The sequence below is a fragment of the Taeniopygia guttata genome, chromosome 3 (assembly GCF_048771995.1).
Source record: "Taeniopygia guttata chromosome 3, bTaeGut7.mat, whole genome shotgun sequence".
Classification (NCBI taxonomy): Eukaryota; Metazoa; Chordata; class Aves; order Passeriformes; family Estrildidae; genus Taeniopygia; species Taeniopygia guttata.
The window spans coordinates 98,179,092-98,197,272 of NC_133027.1; the positions used below are offsets into that span (position 1 = coordinate 98,179,092).

General features: G+C 41.2%; 2 protein-coding genes across 2 annotated transcripts in view; one reads left to right on the forward strand and one right to left on the reverse strand.

Moving 5' to 3' along the window:
- The window catches only part of TP53BP2 (tumor protein p53 binding protein 2), a 51,261-nt gene extending 36,571 nt beyond the window's left edge, over positions 1 to 14,690 (forward strand). The window contains exons 10-18 of the mRNA XM_030268984.4: positions 518 to 646; positions 1,056 to 1,192; positions 1,937 to 2,426; positions 2,795 to 3,576; positions 5,448 to 5,585; positions 6,187 to 6,320; positions 7,349 to 7,515; positions 10,513 to 10,712; positions 13,882 to 14,690. Of these exons, the coding sequence (XP_030124844.4) occupies positions 518 to 646; positions 1,056 to 1,192; positions 1,937 to 2,426; positions 2,795 to 3,576; positions 5,448 to 5,585; positions 6,187 to 6,320; positions 7,349 to 7,515; positions 10,513 to 10,712; positions 13,882 to 13,923 (2,219 nt within the window). The 3' untranslated portion in view covers positions 13,924 to 14,690. The remainder of the gene's footprint in view (positions 1 to 517; positions 647 to 1,055; positions 1,193 to 1,936; positions 2,427 to 2,794; positions 3,577 to 5,447; positions 5,586 to 6,186; positions 6,321 to 7,348; positions 7,516 to 10,512; positions 10,713 to 13,881) is intronic.
- Positions 14,395 to 17,883, reverse strand: LOC115494500 (calpain-2 catalytic subunit-like). The gene is made up of 4 exons (XM_072927494.1): positions 17,813 to 17,883; positions 17,395 to 17,473; positions 17,067 to 17,183; positions 14,395 to 15,975 (listed from the first exon to the last, which is right to left on the reverse strand). Exons 2-4 carry the CDS (start codon positions 17,432 to 17,434, stop codon positions 15,914 to 15,916), a joined length of 219 nt encoding a protein of 72 aa, XP_072783595.1. The 5' UTR covers positions 17,435 to 17,473; positions 17,813 to 17,883; the 3' UTR covers positions 14,395 to 15,913.
- Between the last annotated feature and the right edge of the window lie 298 nt (positions 17,884 to 18,181).

An 18,181-nucleotide genomic window follows, 5' to 3' on the forward strand; every position in this document is an offset into this window, starting at 1 on the left:
GTTTTTGCAGATCTGGGTGTCTACTCCAGTGAATGTAAAGATCATAGATCTTTAATGCAGACCCTGTGTGCACATTAAACACACAGATTAATTTTCTCCTGTTCTGACCATCCCTGGCTGAGTCTGTCTATGCTTTAAAGCATGATGTTTTTCTTTGCACAATATATCTTTTTCATACTTAACATTGTATCACTTCTAACTTAGCACAGATACTCAAGGGAAGTTTCCTACTAACTGGAAAGAAGCCAATCTAGAGAAGTTTCTTTTTTGATTGCTTTAAGTGCAGATGTGTGCTATGACAGAGTTTTGCTGCTGCTTTTAGTAGTTCTTAAACTTCATTTGCATTCTCTTTAAAACAAACAAATTAAAATCTCTAATGGTAGGTTTTATAGCAGTTAACGTCTATGTGATACTTTTACATTGGCTAGACCTGGCTTTTACAGAAAAAAGAACTATTTGTGATAAGTAGATAAAAGCTACTATTCTAGCTTAATCTGTTCCACTTATTCTCTCCTAGGTTCTGTGATCCCCAATGCAAAACCTTCCCCATCTGCCCCTGACTGGAGTAGTTCAAATACAGATAATCATATTAATCAAGGATCTGCCTTGACTTCAGGAAAAGGAATTGTGACAAGTGAAGGACAAGGTGTGTACTTGTGTGCTTGGCTAATTTTAAAATTTGGAGAATCTAGTCAATGAGACCTCTCTTCTAAATGCTTCAGTAAATAATTGAGAATTCATTTGAAAGCACCAAAAAAAATATCAAAGAACATTGCCATCGCTTTGCTATGGTGTTGCAGGGTTTTTAAGAAGAAAGAAACCAAACCCACAACTTGCATCAGGTGCTGAAGAAGATCCTAGTTCCTTCTTACATGCCCCTGTTGAATTTGCATAATTCAGCATTTGACAGGCCCAGGGGCTCTTAGTGCAGAGATAGGATGGATGCAAAAAGCACCCCCTGCATACACAGTGGTAAATATTGCACGCAGCAGGACTCTCACCCCTACAATTGTGCCATCCCTTTTGAAAGTTGTCTCCTCTCTCTTCAACAACAGCTGAAGGAGAAAATTTTTTACGAGACAGAGAGAAGAAGGTGCGTCCATTCTCCATGTTTGACTCTGTGGAGCAGTCTGCTGGGCTGGGCACGCTGAGGAAGAACCAGAGCAGCGAGGATCTGCTGCGGGAAGCACAGGTATGCTGGGAGCCCGGGCTGCTGCTTCCCCTCTGCCAGGGCTCACCCACAGCTGCTCTAATGTGGCTGGCAGAAAGCTCTGAAAAGTACTGAGCCAGCTTTTTTGAAAAGGCTGCTTCTGAGAAAAAAAGTCTCTTAGGCTTTTAATGGCAATTAGTAACTCCAAATCATTCTCTACAGTCACTGTGGTGGGAATCTTTGGCTGTCTTACTTGTACAAGTGTGCATTTTTTCACCAAAGTCACAAAGAGGCATTTGCATGTTTGTTTGGTTGTTTGTTTCAAAATCATATACGTGCTTCGTCATCTTCAATGCAGCACTGTCCTTCAGATGTTTGATAGCAGTACAACTTCCCACCCAAATTTTGGCATGAGGGCACAGTTTGATCAAGTAGGGGTGTACTAGCCTACAACTTGTTATGACAGGTGCTTTGTTAGAGAGCAACCTCTTGCCAACAGAGGGTCTGATATCTCTAGAGAAATTTTTTTGCCCTGCCATTGCTCCTGTTTTAAACATATCTCTTACAGAAGGAATTAAAGAGAATAGGCTCAAAGTATTTAAAAATATCAGTGATAACAAAATGTTTCAAGCAGTTTCTTCTTATTTCCAGTGATGATGTAAACCTTATTACAGAAGTAGTAGACATAAGATACTGTGTCATACTTTGAGGCTCTTTGGTCCTTCATAGCAGAACTCCTAAATCATGCTTTACTGTTTGATCTTAATGATTTTTTTTGTCTTTCAGACAACCAATAAAAATGTAACCAAGGTGCCACCACCTGTCCCCACTAAACCAAAACAGATAAACTTGCCTTACTTTGGTCAAGCTAGTCACCTGCAACCTGCTGATACAAAGCTGGATGGAAACCTGCAGAAACTTCCTTTGGCTATTGCAGCTGCGGGGAACAAGCAAAAACCAGTGGCACAGCAGCCTTCTCATCCTTCTCAGCAGATACAGCAAAGAATTTCAGTACCTCCTGCAGGTTCTTCCTCTAGCCAGGATCAAATTCTTCCTTCCTCCAAACAGGAGAGTCCCCCAGCAGCAGCTGTGAGACCTTTTACTCCTCAGCCATCCAAAGAGACTTCACTGCCACCATTTCGAAAGCCTCAGACTGTGGCTGCAAGTTCCATTTACAGCATGTACACCCAGCAGCAGACTCCTGGGAAGAACTTCCAGCAGGCAGTGCAGAGTGCTTTGACAAGGGCACAGACCAGAGGACCACACTTCCCAAGTGGTAAGCATGTGGCTCTCTCCCTCTCTTTTGTCTGATAAACCTCAGATAAATGATCTTTCCACCTGGTCTGTGGGTATGAAACTGTTCTTTAGGGAAGTTAAGTGGGTGAGAGAAGCTGTAAGAATCTTAGGTGGATCTTCCATGCTGTGTAAGAGTGTTAACAGGAAGTGCAGAATGTATGTCTTGGGTTTGCAAGATAACTAATGGTAGATCTGATTACCAGATTAGTTCTGTTCGGTTTTTTGAATTCTGCTTCTTTGCCCTACACAAAAATTACACAACCTGGTTCACCTTTCTTTGTTGTTGTTCTCTTGTTGATTGAATACTCAATTTGTTTCCCCTCGACCCCTCTCTAAACTGCTCCACAGTGTACGGCAAGCCCGTGATGGCAGGAGCGGGGGTACAGAATCAGCTGCCGCAGACTGAGAACATCTACTCCAACCTCCAGGGCAAGCCAGGCAGCCCAGAGCCCGAGATGGAAACGGCAGCCTCTGCTCACGAGAACCACGAGCCAGAGCGGATTCCCCGTCCCCTGAGCCCCACCAAGCTGCTGCCTTTCCTGTCCAACCCCTACCGCAACCAGAGCGACGCGGACCTGGAGGCGCTGCGGAAGAAGCTGTCCAACGCGCCCCGGCCGCTGAAGAAGCGCAGCTCCATTACTGAGCCAGAGGGGCCCAACGGCCCCAACATTCAGAAGCTGCTGTATCAGAGAACCACTCTGGCTGCAATGGAGACTATCTCAGCTCCCTCACATCCCTCCAAACAGACGGCATCAGCTGCCAGTCCTGAAAGCCCAGTGGAAATCCCAAATCCTTATCTAAGCACAGAGTCTGAAAAAGAAACGGCTGCTTCCATGCCAGAAACAGCTATTGCTGAGGAGACAGAAAGCACAGCAGCAGAGCAGAGTGAAGCTGCTCTTCCCCCTGTGCCTTTGGACCCTGTACCTGAAGCTGTGTCAGACAGTGATGAACTCACGCAGCCCAAACCAGAAGAGCCAAACCTAGAAGCTCCACTGCCACTGGAGGTGTACATGGAAGAATATCCTCCATACCCACCACCTCCCTATCCTTCAGGGGAACCAGAGAGTTTGGGAGAGGATTCATTCAATATGAGGCCTCCTGAAGTTACTGGACAGTTTTCCTTGCCTCCTGTAAGTAATGGCTTACAACTGGGGTGCCCTGTCAATAAATCCTCTCACGTGCTGCCATAAACCCTGTGCATTGTGTTGTAGAGCTCAGGCAGATGTGGGAGAACAGTCACACAGTCTACAACAGTCTCAACAAAGTCTCTGTTGGTATCTGTTCTATTTGTGTGATGCTCTTATCTCCAGACTACATGACAGTAATGAAATGTCTCTCTTGTCCCTAGAATTAGTGACATAATGGAAAGTTTCAAATGGAATACACAAATAGTAAAACTCTACAAAGCTGTAAAGAATTCTTCCTTCTAGAAGTCTGCCTACACCCAGATTTTACTTCCTTTTTAAGAAAAATTAAAGCTGATTTTTTTTTTTTCTTGAGGTACAGATACAGATTTCACAAGCATTTCCCACTATTGCTAGCATGAGCTGGGGACTAATTTTCTTAATCCTGGGTTGCGTTTGTTTATCTGAAAGTGACTTTCTTGAAAAATATGTAGGAATAGACTTCTTTAGTTTCTGTCTAACAAACTCATTTGTAGATATCAGCTGTTTGTATGTCTACTGAATGTTTCCTGAATTTCTTTGAAATCTGATTTACCCACAGTCTCTTCTCAAGTTGCCTCGAATGGAGTCACTTGGGACTGGGAGGAGGCAACATTTTCACTAGTTTATTTTGCAAGTTTATATCTATGTGAGGTATGATGTTACCTCACTGTTGCAGAACAAAAATGCTTAATGTTTTTGGTTTCTCAAAGACTTTCTTTAAAAACCTATAAAAGAGAGTTTTGATAACTGTTTTCATGACCTGATACATGAAAGTGGTTTTTTCCTCTATCACTTCAGTGCAGACGAGTTAAAACTTTTAAATGTGCTTTTTAACCTTGTAATTTGTGCATGGAGTAGACATTTCATGTATTCATGGTTTAAAGATTTTGTTCTGGCTCCCTTTTACGAGGAAACGTGAGTGGTAGGATTTCCTGAATTGTGAGAACTCACTTCTGCTTGGTTTAGTAGTAATTCTGCGATGATGAGAAGAAACCAGCCCAACTTCTTGATTTCGTGTTTAAATCTGTGGGTTGTTCTGCCAGGCTCACTCTTGGAAAAGCCTCTACTTTTGATATTATGTACAAATCTACAGGCAGAAGAGCATTTCATGAGAATCTCTACTTAAATACCTTATCTCCACATGCTTGCTCTTGCAGAATATAAGTCAGTTCTAGTCATCTTTGCCTGGACATCTGTCAGAAATTTACATTCCCTCATGAATAGTGTTATTGCTGCTGCCCAGGCAGCTGGGCCAGCGCTGAGCTAATGCGAGCATGTTGCCTAAAGGAAAGGATACAAACTCAGCTATAGAAATACTTGGTTTCCAGTATCAATGGGAGCATCTAAAGCAATTCTGCACTTGGTTCTGTATTTTCCCAAAACCATTTTCCATCACTGTTTACTCCTGCTAACCTCTGGTATACTTACAAAAATGTTAGGAACTTTAAATCAGCATTTAAAGTAGTGTACCTGTGGAGGGTGCTGCTTGGTTTGTCGAACAGCTATGAGAGTTAATGGTAAAATTGTCCAAACAACAAGAAAAAATTGCATTTTTTCCTGATCTTTGGTAGTTTCACTACTTTGTTGATGTTTGATCAAGGTGACTTCTGTATGACAGTTCAATAATGACCTTCTCCAGAGATAAAGGCAGAGATATTTCATAACATCCTTAACCTTATATAGTCATAATGTGTTTGGGGATTGGTAAAAAATACTATAAATATCCTATTAAACACTTTTCTAGTTGATAATTTCTGCTGCCATTCCCAAATAAGCAGCTTTGTATTCATCATCTTTCCAGGAAAAGTGCTGTAACTTGTGTTACCTTTTCGCAGGGGAAGAGGACGAACTTGCGTAAGACCGGCTCCGAAAGGATTGGCCATGGAATGAGAGTGAAATTCAATCCCTTGGCATTGCTTCTGGATTCATCTTTGGAGGGGGAGTTTGACCTTGTGCAGAGAATAATTTATGAGGTACAAATGCTAATTTGTAAGACAAGGAATTCCAATCCTGGTTGAAACTGGGAAATCATAGCTTTCCTGGACTAGTGCAGAACCTAGATCTGTTCTCGAGGAGATTAAATCTCCTGCCAGTGGCAAATGACACCACAAGCATCACAGGTTCTAAGTGATCATATTTGGAGGCTGATTTTAAGTATATTAAGTCCACAGTAGATTTTTAGCTTCAAGACTATACATTTGCAGGACACCTTTTTCTCATTTTTGATGTAGTGTTTCATTCCCTGTCTGGCATGATATCAGATAATTTGGTAAGTAAAATCCATGTGAATTTTGCTCACAGTTAAATAAACATATATCAGAAATTTATTGAAAGTACTTTTAGTAAGTTATCAAGATCCTGTTTCTTTGAACCACACTGTTACAGGGAGACTGCAAACTTAAATATGAGTCTTGCTGCAAAATTGGTAGTGGTTGTAGCCTTCTTGCTCATGTCCTTCCTAGAAATGCATCACAAATTCATACTTAAGAATAATAAAATGGGTATTTGTATGAGAAGAAATGTTTATTCCAGAGAGTTTCACCTGAATGTGATTGCTCCTTTCTGGCTGGCCAGGTGGAAGATCCTAGCATGCCCAATGATGAAGGAATTACTGCTCTGCACAACGCTGTGTGTGCTGGGCACACGGAAATTGTGAAGTTCCTGGTGCAGTTTGGGGTGAATGTGAACGCTGCAGACAGTGATGGATGGTAAGGGTTTCATTAAGTGGCTCCTTATGCATGTTCTCCACAAGAGTCAGGACTTGGGAGCTGCTGCAGGTCCCTCAGAGTATCCCTTGCTTTTCTCCTGTGGAGCTGGTGACGAATTTTCTTTCCAAAGCAGAGCAACAGCAGTTCTCTGTGGGGCATCATATGGGACTGTGCGGATGGGAAAACAGGGAAATTAAAGCAGTATTCCCTGTATTAAAAAAACTTTGTAGGGGTGGACACAGTTGTCAGGATATTGATCTATTTCTTTGAGATATTGAAGACCAGCTTATAATGAGCCTTATGCTGAAATTCCCAATATCCTCTGTGAGATAACCTATAACTTACCTGTGCTCTGGGCAGTATCTAGCCCTGCAGACTCTCCCCAGTTCTTTGTCCAATAATCAGCCAACTTGAAACCAAAATAAAGTGGAAAACCATAACCTTCAAACAAGGCTTGCAGCTGATAATGTGTTACAAATTCTTTTTACAAATTACTAGGGAGATTATTTATGGAAGGCTGGTGCAGGGGGTAGTGATTTTACTGTTATTTCTGCCTATAACAGAAGTGCTTGAGGCCTAAAACTGAATTAAGATGCTTGTGCTCCCTCAACCTGAGGGGTTATCACAATTATGTGTGCTTGTCATGAAGTCAAATCTTGAAGTAATTCTCTAGATTGCAAGAGGCATAATGTCAGGAAGATTTCTGAGTAGGTTTTCAATATTGATTAATTGTTGAATTTTTAGTGCCTTAATGAATGTTTCTAAAATGTTAATAGATTACAGAAAGGTAGAAAAACTGGAGATCTGTATGGAAACTTAGCTTTAGGGCTTAAGCAGCTCTCAGTAGCTCCTGTTACCTATGAAAAGCAATTGCTCTTGACATGCTGGGTGAGGTGCTGTGCTGGGCAGCGCTCGGCAGGGCAGGGCTGATTGCTCAGGTCCTGCAGGCATGGACACAGTTTGCTGCCAGGGCTCTGTGAGCACTCTGTGAGCAGTGGGAGTGAATTGCCATCCTGCTTGCCTTGTAGGACCCCTCTGCACTGTGCAGCATCCTGCAACAACGTGCAGGTGTGCAAGTTCCTGGTGGAGTCGGGGGCTGCGGTCTTTGCCATGACCTACAGCGACATGCAGACGGCTGCGGACAAGTGCGAGGAGATGGAGGAGGGCTACACACAGTGCTCCCAGTTCCTCTATGGTGAGTGCCATCCTGGAGCACGCCAGGGGCTCCCCTGCCACCTCTCACTTCATTTGTGCAGGAGGAGGGCTGAGTTGCACACTCAGGTACCTGTGCCACAGGTTCCTCTTGGAAAGAGAGAGGTTTTCAGCAGCTTCCTGTCACAGAATGAGTTCCATGGAGGAGTTCCATGAGTTCCATTAGCTTCGTAATACTCACCCTGTGGAGGGAGATCTGAGTAACAAAAGGTTTCTTTATATTAAAAACTTTGACTGAAGCATGTACCTTGACAGATACACTAGTTAGGTGAATCTTGCCACATAGGAACTTCTTTTACATGAAAACAAAAGTGGTATGGGTATGTCAGTAGGCAGTTCATAGCTGTTACCTGGTGTCTTGAAAATAGTATTTCCTAATGTGCACTTTAGAACCAGAAAACGTATTGCTAAGTTCCTGCCTCGATGGATGTTAGTAAGCACTGAATTTGACTTTACCTTCCTCACTTTTTTCTTCACTTGAATTTAAAAAAAAATTCCCATATTAAGTTTAGATTTTATTCAAATTGTAAAGCTACTGAGATACTATCTTTGAATGGAGAAAACGAATTCCCCCTAGGGTGTGATGAGTATTAGTCAGTGAGGTTTTACATTACTGTATGTTTTGTGTGTAATGAGGTTTTAAATTACTTTTCTCTGTTTTGTATGTAGCTCATGTCCCCTAGGCATGCACCAGCTGGTGTGTCATCTCTCTGCAAGAGGTTAGAGTAACAGCAATGTAACACAGCAGAAAAAGCTGTAAAACTGCCTTTCTGCTTTTGTGGCACAGGCGAGAGCCGAGTTTCTCTAAGCTGCTCCTAAGCCAGGAGATTTCAAAACAGTCTGTCCAGCTGTCCTCCCTAAGCTTGAAAACTGTGTCTTTGGTGCCAAATATATAGTTTTCTCTGTAAAGGGAGGAAGCCTTTTTAACTGGCATCAAAATTTGTAGGCTAAGCAAAATTCAAATTCATTTTTTATCCAGACTCAGAGGGAGGTCATCAACACCAAATACCCAAGGAAGATTGTAGTATTAGATGAAAAAACAATACTTGTCTAATATTTTAAACTGGTTTTATTAAGGGTTGGTATATGTTGAACAGCTCTTGAAGGAATTCTTTCAGGAATTGGTCTAATTCTTAAATTCAGGTAAACTGCCCATGATATCCTGTGGAAAGGAGGTCTGTGGTCTCATTACATACAGCACGAAGAAATACATTATTTTTGTTTGTGGGGTTTTTTTATGGCCTGTCATCTGGTGTTTTCATTTGATACCCTGTTTTCTGTTGAGTTTGGGATCTTCTTGTGTTATGAGGCACTTTTTGATGGGCCCTGAAAGAACTGTAAGGCCTATTGCCAGTTTTCCCAGATTGAAACCACTGAAACTATCTCTTGATGGTATTGGCTGTTCAGCTACCAAAGTTCCTTATTGTTCCATCAGAAATTAGTCCTATTGCTAAGACTGGTTCTGCTTGCCTGTAGTTACTGTAAGAAATTATTCCCTGCCTAAAACTGCTTCTGTAAAAGAAGTTTGGGAATGTGTATCTGTTTCCAGAACTACACTAAAACCTGGCCCTCTAAAGTCATTATTAAGCTAATAAACCCTGGTGTAATTAATTTATTCATGTAATCTTTTTTGTTGCAAATGATGTCCAATATCAAGTAAGAGGTACAGATAGGTTTAAATAAAATCAGTCATCCTTTAGCATTGATTAAATGACAGGTCTGATGCAGCTTAAATATGGAAATTTTCACTTTCTTAAATGTAATGCCTGACTCTGTTTGCCCCACTGCCCTGGTGTGACTACAAACACCCCTTTAGGACACCACATGCATTGTGTGAATCTTCTTTATCTGCTTTGATGCTCAGTGCTCAATCTTCCCTTCCACCTGGGTGCAGAAATCAGCTTTGGCCAAACCTCTGATTATACCAAATGCAAAGCAAGGGAAGAGTTTCTCTGAGCAGAGCTTATAATGCACTGGAAGTAATTTAATGTTATGTGCTGAGCTGGTGTGCAGAAGTGAAGAACTTGATTTGAGCAGATGCTTCCTTCAGCAGATGAAGGTGGTAATAGGCACGTGATGAAATGGGAAAAGACAAGTTTTGTGATACAGTGTGCAGTGTACTCTCTGATCCTGAAAATACCAGAACCAACAGGGAAAAAAAAAAAACACAGTAGAATTCAGTATTTTAAAATAATTACCTAAGAGAAAATCAACTGGTGTACAAACTAAGATACCTTTTCCAGTTTTGTGCTTAGAGGCTGAGGAAATTGGTACAGAAAGAAGAATATAATATCTGGCTACAGCTGTAAAATTAGCAAGTTCTGAATAACCCTGCAGGGTGCGTGTGTGTACTCCAAAACACCTTGGTCCAGAAATAATTTAACAAAATTGTGTTTCTGAAGGTAGTGTTTAAAACAAGAAAAAAAAAAAGAAGTGTTAGAAATGAAGAACTGCTGAGATAACCAAAAGCAGCTGCAGAGTAGCAGGCAAATCTCTCAGGTACAGGGCTGAGATGCAACTTGCTTTAAAGTTCTGAAATAAAATTACCCCGTTGGCAAATGACACCACAAGCATCAGAATGACAGTGAGGGTCAACCCAAGCAGGTATTGCTATCTCCCTCTGAGAGAAAGAGATTACTATTGCACTAAGAGTACAGAAAGTGTTTCTTGCTCATCACTTAGGTCTAGAAAACATGGACAGAAAAATACAACCTTTTATCAGTCTGTGCTGCTCTCCCCATTTGTCTTGTGCTTTTTGAGCGTGCTTAAGGAAGGAATCTGTCTGCTGTAAGTAACTTTATAAAGCCACTTCTTCCAGGGACAGCTCTGAGTAGGGAATATGGTGCCAAGTAGGTAGGAATTTTGGGGTTTTTTCCCTGGACTGTCTTCCAGTAAGAATAAAGGAGTCTTCCCTCCTGTTGTCCTTTTTATTTATATATTTTCTTTTCAGTTGAGCTGCTGTGTGTTTGCAATGTTTCAGGAGTGCAGGAGAAGATGGGCATCATGAACAAAGGAGTGATTTATGGGCTGTGGGATTACGAGGCTCAGAACGACGACGAGCTGTCCATGAAGGAAGGAGACTGCATGACAATCCTGCGCCGCGAGGACGAGGAGGAGATCGAGTGGTGGTGGGCACGGCTCAACGACAAGGAGGGCTACGTGCCCCGAAACCTGCTAGGGGTGAGTCCTGCCTCCCCCCAGAGCCAAAAAAACCCCACCCCAGGATGTGGAGTGTACACAGCATTGTATTCTCCTTGGATCTCTTGCATCGAGGTGCAGCTTTAAGAGTCAAGAGGAAGGAGATGACATTCTCCCTCTTTATTTAGGGAGTTGAATGCCTTGGCAGAGTGGGTTAACACCCTCTGTTTAAGGTACTTAACACAGATTAATGGGTGCCCAAAAGAACAACATGTATCACCACCCTGCTATACACAGCATGCCCTGGTACCAGCCTTGTCTCACCATCTTAGAGGAAAAAAACCTCTTTTATCCATGTGTGAATAAGATTTTCTTGAGCATGTTCTCAGGCACATGGGGTGATTTTAGGGCTGTCCTGTGTAGGGCTAGGAGCTGGACTCGGTGATTCCTTGCAGGGGGGGGGTCCCTTCCAACTTGGGATATTCTGTGATTTTTTGAGAATTTTCCCTGTTTCAAAAAAGTGATGTAGTGGCACAAGGGGCCTTCAGAACTGAAACTTGCATGAAGAGTGAGTCATGAGTCCTTTGCTGTGTACACAGGGCACTTTTTGATCCAAGGAGATAAACTCTGCAAAAATCAAGGTTATCTTTTTTTCTAGTGTTGGAAAAAAGATTACATTGCTCAGTAAATACAGATCTTTTTCTCCTCTGCTTTTTAAGTAACCTTTAACCATGTGTCTGAGGCCTTCTATGAATAACCTCTCCTTCTCTCATCACCTTTTGTATTGCTTTTTATTAAAAACAACAGTGTACAAATAAGATACTTTCAGTTATGTCCCTGTATTTCTCCTGATAGCTGAGTTGCTAGAAAACAATGGCAGATGGACACATACATAAAAATTCCATTAAGCTTTTTTCTGCAATTCTAGTTTCTGGAGATAAGAGGTTCTCCAAGATTAACCACTGTGAATTTTAGCTGATTGATGTATGATGCTTGAAAGAGGCTGAGCCTCCTTCCTCATGCAGATAATCCTTACTCTTAAACTGGATGGATTTTGCAGAGTGACTCTGTCTAATGCAAAATCAGTTTTCATGTCCATGTCTTTATCATTTCCAGGTCAGGCCTACACACCATGTACTGTAAAATCCTGCCTAACATACTACTCCTGCTCAGTTTTTTCCCCTCTCCAAAGTAAACATTTCTAAATTGAGAGCAGCCATCATCCGTGAACAGTAAGGTTAAAATGGCAGCTTTTTGATTTTTGCCTGCCCTGTGGTGAATTGTGCATGTAGTGCTTGTTCATAAGCTTGTGCTTTGAGCCTGAGCACAGGTGTGTAAGAACACAAGGAATATCTGTGCTTCCAGAAAAAAAAAGTACACGGCAGCACAGCTTAAAACTGGGGATCAAAACTTACTTTTGTAAGCGCAACACAATCCCAACAGAATCTTTGGGGAAAACTACACAGTATTAATTAGCTGTGACTCTCCTGTGTCTGTTCAGTTGTTCTAGTGCTGCCACTGAAATATTCTGTGGTGATTCTCCAAAGCAATTACTGGCCTCTTAATATAGCAGCTGAATTCTAGTCTATGATGTTCACCAAAGAGGAGAGCATTTGGTAGATTAATATATTCTTATTTTTATCATAGTTGCTTTATCCTTTTGCAGCCAGGTGTACTGAATAAAAACAAGGATTAAACTGCCAGTATCAGTGCTCTACCCTTCATAGTGACTCCCCAGCTCCCTAAGCTAGTAAGGTAACACTGTCAAAGGGAGTCTTTTGAACACTGTCAGGTGCTGTGATACCGTGACTGACTGACTTCCTCTCTGAGAGTGGTGAAATCACAGCAGGCTGAGACAGACTTGTGGTGAAGTCATTGGCCTTGTCTTAGTCACTGAGAAAAGAAGGAAGCCAGAGTCTGGTTATAGAGAGAAGGGGGCAGCTTTGAGGAGAGCTTTAAGCTGTGGTGTAGACATGCATTGCCATTTAGAATATGTGGATTCATCTTTCCTAACTGGATGAAGTGTTGCCTCCTATTTTCATATGCCACTGGCCAAGCTTTTCAGAACAGCAGCTGTTCCCTAAGCCCTTCCAAATGGGAGCCAACAGCTTCCCAGGCATCTTGTCCCTGCTGTGTGCTGTCCCAAGCTGTGTCCTGTCAGTTGTCCCCTGCACCTGTGTGCATGGCCAAGTTTTCCCAGCTTTTACAAAGATGGGGTAACTGAGAGGTGTTTTAAAAGATTTTATTCCATTATCAGTCTTGATGAATAGTGAGATGTAAAACTCAACACCATTCCATCAGAAGCCAACCTATTTCCTGGTTACAATACCTTATAAATGTTTTTCAGCCTATTAGCTTTTGCCACACAATGCTGCTATTACTTCTAACAACCACCTCTATTTTTTCCCCACGTAGTCCTGCTACAATGCATCTTTCACAGTTCTAATTCTCTAAAGTATCTAGTCTTTTTGCAAGGCCATATTTTGAGACTTGTTGAAATTTGTTTCTAGTTCAATCTAGTTCTGAAATCAACACACCTTATCTCAATGTTTGCAAACAGATGTACAAGACTGTGAACTTTCTATCAAATTTTAAGAATTCTTTACAAATTAATTTCCCACAGCCAGGCTGTGTGAACGGCACGTGGCCCAGGGGCCACAGCCTGGCAGGGACCAATTTCCTGCTGGGCAGGTCACTCGTGGAACTGGCCACCCACCCTTCACTTTCTAAAGCAAAGCTCCTCCACATCCATGGTCCTTCTGCAGACAGATGTCTCCAGCTTGCCCCAAGTTTTACTGCCATAAAAGCTGATAGCTGAGAGAAAGCAAACCAGACTTCGCCTCTCTGGTCCCATTTATAAATCAGGAACAATCCCACAGTTCACTGAACACAGAAGTCTCTTGACTTACAAAACCACGTGCTTTTCCTGGCCCATCCATCAGGGTAGAGCTGAAAGTACTCAATTGTGTTCTGTTCAATACCTTCCTTTTGTACTGACACGGTTGGTATTTTTTTAAGCTTGCCTAAGACTGCTAACTTCATATTTGTCAGTGCCCTGAGTGTTTTTTATAAGCGTGCTTTTTACTACTATGAATTACATTAGACTTGTAGCACCAAAGAGAGGGTGTTTTTGTTCCTTTATTTTTTCTTTTAAAAAAAGTAACCTTTTACAATACTTAAATTTTAAACCTCATTTCTGTTTTACCCTCAGCTGTATCCAAGGATTAAACCTAGACAAAGAAGCTTGGCATGAAATAGTACAGAAGCCAGATTCTTGAAGTACTAATCATGGATAACTTACAGCAAAAAAGGTCCATTTTGCGTTGGTTCCAATATCATGAGACTTATTTCAATGACAATGTCATTTGAAAGCTATGAAAAATGTGCTTTGAAAACAAATGAAGGATTGATGCATTAGCAAATGGATGAGGGCATTGTACAAGATGAAATAATGCTTACAAGCAAATGAAATTCTGCTGCCTTTGGTCGAATCAAGCCATTATGTTCAAGTACCCACCCAGCTGTCTTCAAACATGGCAGAAGAGAGTTTCACTTATTTTCTGCATTAAATACAAGGACCCTTTGAATTTGCCATTGAAGGAATCATCATGAAACAGACAACTTGGCTTTGTCCAAATTTATCCCGAGGCTTTTTCCAGATGGGAGAAATCGAAGTATGTACACAGCACCCAACTGCTTATTGCTGGAAGCAGAATGTTTGTTAAAAAAAGCTAAAAAACCTGAAGTGCATCTGAAGAGTGACAACGACATGACCAATCCATTAAGCAATAACTTTAAAAAAAGCTGTAGCATCTTAGAAATTCTATGTATTCAAAATATCATGTGCTGTAACAGAAATGTAGTTTTAGATTCCTCTTTTTACAAAGAGCCTCATGTATTTATTGTATTTTGTACTTTGAAGACTAAGTGTAGAAACTTTCTGTAGTCCTTGACAATGTACTTGTTTTTACTCTACTTGTTTACTCTACCATTAAACTTTTGTCACCTCTTAAGCTTTAACTCTGGGTATTTTAATTGTGATTTTTATTAGAAATGTTACCAGTAAGACACACTGTTGTTCTACATTACAGTAACTTTCAGCTACTTTCTGTATTAAACTGAGCCACTCCTCCCCCATCCATTCCAGATAGTTTTTCTGCATTTAAAATTGAGCTGGATCTGTTAGTGACACATTGTTAACCTTAAAAGCTAAGGGACATACTTAAGGAAAAAACTCAACTTGGTATAAGTATTTTCCAAATAAAGCCTTTCCTATAGAGCTATCCTTTCTATCTCTCCATTTGGCAATAATTTGATACTGAGCAGTATTTAATGGAGGAGCAAATAATTCCTTAAGGGTATTTGGATAGTGCCTCACCCTGCAGGCTCGTGTTTTCCTACTAGGTAAGTCCTACTGCTCTCTGAAAAGGTGCCCATAAGGAAGAAATTGTTTGTAAGGAGGACACAATTCCTCAGGTGGGGAAACTAAAGGCAGCAGCAGCTGGCTCATAGTCACAGCCTCTGTTTTCAACAGGCTGGGTGTGGGGAACGTAGTATCAACCTCTAAGGAAAAAGAATGCCTATCTTCAGCAGAAATAACAGTCTGGCAAATTTTATTTCTGCTTTTTTTTTTTTTTTAATTTAAATGCTTTTTTGTATTTCAAATGAAGATAAATAAGATACAGGAACTCAAGATTCCACCTCAGCATGGGCTTTCTCTTGGAAGAATCTTGTTACCAGCAGCCTCCAGCTCCAGGCACATCAATGCTCACTTTGGTCAAAGACGTACTTGCTTTAAAAAATTCTTTAAAGAATATTTAACTAGGATATGCTGGGTCTTGGAACCCCTATCTCTGAGTACAGATGGTTAGATATGCAATGCTATCTCTTTGCTAATTTCAGATATGCAGGATGTTGTTCAAAAAGCACTTTTTAAAACCAGACTGTCAATCTATAATGAGCTTTTCTTCCTGAAGTCCTGTAAAATGCCTTAAATACAAAGATAATAGCAAAGCAGTGAAAAACTTGCACTGAAGATTGGTACTAAACTAAAGCTTTTGTCCAGAGGCTATGTGGGAGTAGGCACAGACTGTCAAGTCCATAAAAATGAGGTTGCAGGTTCTTCTGTGGAAGTAGAACGCTTTTCCTCTTGCAATTGTGTGCAAAATCTGCTTGCTTTGTGTAAGTTAAGGCACATTCATGTTTGGATATTACTTGTATGTAGCTTGATTATCTTCACCTGATCATGCTCTTGTTGAGGTCTCAGGCTGATGCCAGTGGCTCAAATGACAGTAAAACACAGCCACTCTAGCAAGAGAGAGAGGAAAACAAGGTTATATTTAGTGAAAAGACCTTTAGCAAGTTTGCATAGCTGCATTTCCAGCATAGAGTCAGCCTGTTGTTACAGAAGTAATTTTAGGATCTTTCCTGAGGGATTTAAATTTATATCTCATTTAAATCAGAGTTTTGGGATTCTTAGGTTCAGAAATAAGTTATGTTCAGGTAATAAGGAAGTCAAACACATGTAGGAGGGTACTTTTCTCCAAACTTAGTCCTTTCTACAGGGCACACATGGGGCAGGAGGAAGCAGACACGAGCAGACCATCAGTCTTGCCTACACAACTGCACCTACATTTTGCTCTGTTGATAGAAAAAGCAGTGAAGAAGCCAAAATTACTGCTTTTACCAAAAGTGGCTTCTGGTGCAAGTAACTGTGTTTGTTAGAGAATATGCTGTAATGTAGGTACATTTTTAAAAGGTAATCTTTCTAAGGCTACTTATAAATACAAGGTAGATAAATCCAGCACAAATGTGAGTACTTAAAACCAGCCATCCTCAGTCAGAATGGAGCAGGACAGATTCCCCCCCACCCAATTTTCCCCCCAAAAATGAAAACCAATGTTTTAGAGCTAAATGAACTTAAGAAGGTTCAATTCTATTGTCCCACTTTTTTCTGTATCCAGAGTTCTAAACACTTCTGTGGTTGGAGAGAGATGACAGACAAGGGTAAATACAGGAACTAATTTTAAAGTCTTGCCTTTCCTTGTGCTTCAGGATCAATAAGGAATTTAGTCCCAGAATCTAAAACTTGACAGTGGTCTACACCCCAAATCAGAAAGGGCCGCTCCAAGGTCATTGTGCAGGAGCAAGACTGAACATTTTTAATTGTTGCCTAGTATTTTTTAATCAATATAAAGTTGTTTGCAGGGAAGACTGGCTGTGGTTCAGCAGCCTGGCCTAAAAGACTGTTTCTGGATCTAGGACAAGCCAGATTGATATCTGAGGTTTATATTTGTCTGAGTACCTTATCCTGGGCTTCTGGACAGTTCTGCCTGGACAGTTATCCTGCTGGAATCACAAGGCAGCAGAGCCTGTCTGGTTGCTGTGTGTACTCACTGAACAAGGTTTTGAGCCGAATCAAACAGCACACAAAATTGTCAAAGTCAATGACGAGATCCTCATCAGCAAAACGAGCCACAATGATCTGATGTAACTGGCAGTTCAGTTTGAGCCCTGAAAATACAATGCCAAGGATTTAAAAGAGTATTTCCAAAAAGTAAACATGGGAACAAAATTAAATGCCTGATCTTGCGTGGTGGCAGGAGGGGAAGGCTCCAGAGTGCCCAAAATTCAGTAAGTCAAGATGGGACTGTATGGCTCTGAGCGTCTCCCAACCCTGCTTGAAACTGATAAATCCTATGAAGAGACAGATCAATATAAATACCTGCTGTTTCCAGTGCCCTCCTCATCTCATACGAGTTCATGGTACCAAATCGATCCCCATCAATTTCTCTGTAAATTTTCTGCAAAACACAAACCCCAAAGTGAAACCTTGATAAAAATGCATAGTGTGGTTTAGCTTCTGGCAGAAGTGAAACATTTTGAAATGCAGCCTGCATGTTACTTAAAGAACTTTGCAACATTGATCTGAAGAACTTGGTACTTCCATCCATTTGTTCTAAAAGTGGCTTTAAAAAGTAAATGTTTTAAAATGCAGTAGTCAGAGCAGATAAAGACAAAACCTGGGGGATTACAGACACACAGTCCTGCTTTGGGAAAGGTGACTGTGCACATTGTATGGCACAAATCAGTCTACAGCCACTTCTACGTGTGATTGTTCTCCCGGAGGGGTTGTGTCTTACCTGGTATTTCTGAGTCTTTGTCCAGAGGGGGTGGAACTCCTTCAGTCCCAGATTGCCACTCCCATCATTCTTCTCTGAGTTAAGGAAGTTTCTTCAGAGGAAAGAAAAAGGGGTTTCGTCTCCCTCTGCTGGATTTACTTGCATGGGCAGTTCTGACTTTAAAAAAAATGCAAACAGAAGAGGGATTGAAGTCCTTTTCTGAAGGACTCATCCTCTCTCCAGGACTCATCTTCCTGAATTCACAATTATTGTCCAAGATTTCTTTCTAAATCATTAAGATCATTAATTTAAATAATGACCAGTTCAACAAGCTCTTTCTGCATCCCTGCTGCAGGTCTCTGTCTTTCCACTACAAGTATAAACGAGCCA

What these genes read in the sequence shown, in the direction of transcription:
- LOC115494500 (XM_072927494.1), bottom strand. Translation starts at nt 17,434, where the DNA reads ATGAACTCGTATGAGATGAGGAGGGCACTGGAAACAGCAG. An exon ending in GAGGGCACTGGAAACAGCAG is followed by an intron (nt 17,184 to 17,394) that starts GTATTTATATTG and finishes TTGTATTTTCAG; the next exon opens with GGCTCAAACTGAACTGCCAG. An exon ending in TCGGCTCAAAACCTTGTTCA is followed by an intron (nt 15,976 to 17,066) that starts GTGAGTACACAC and finishes CTCTTGCTAGAG; the next exon opens with TGGCTGTGTTTTACTGTCAT.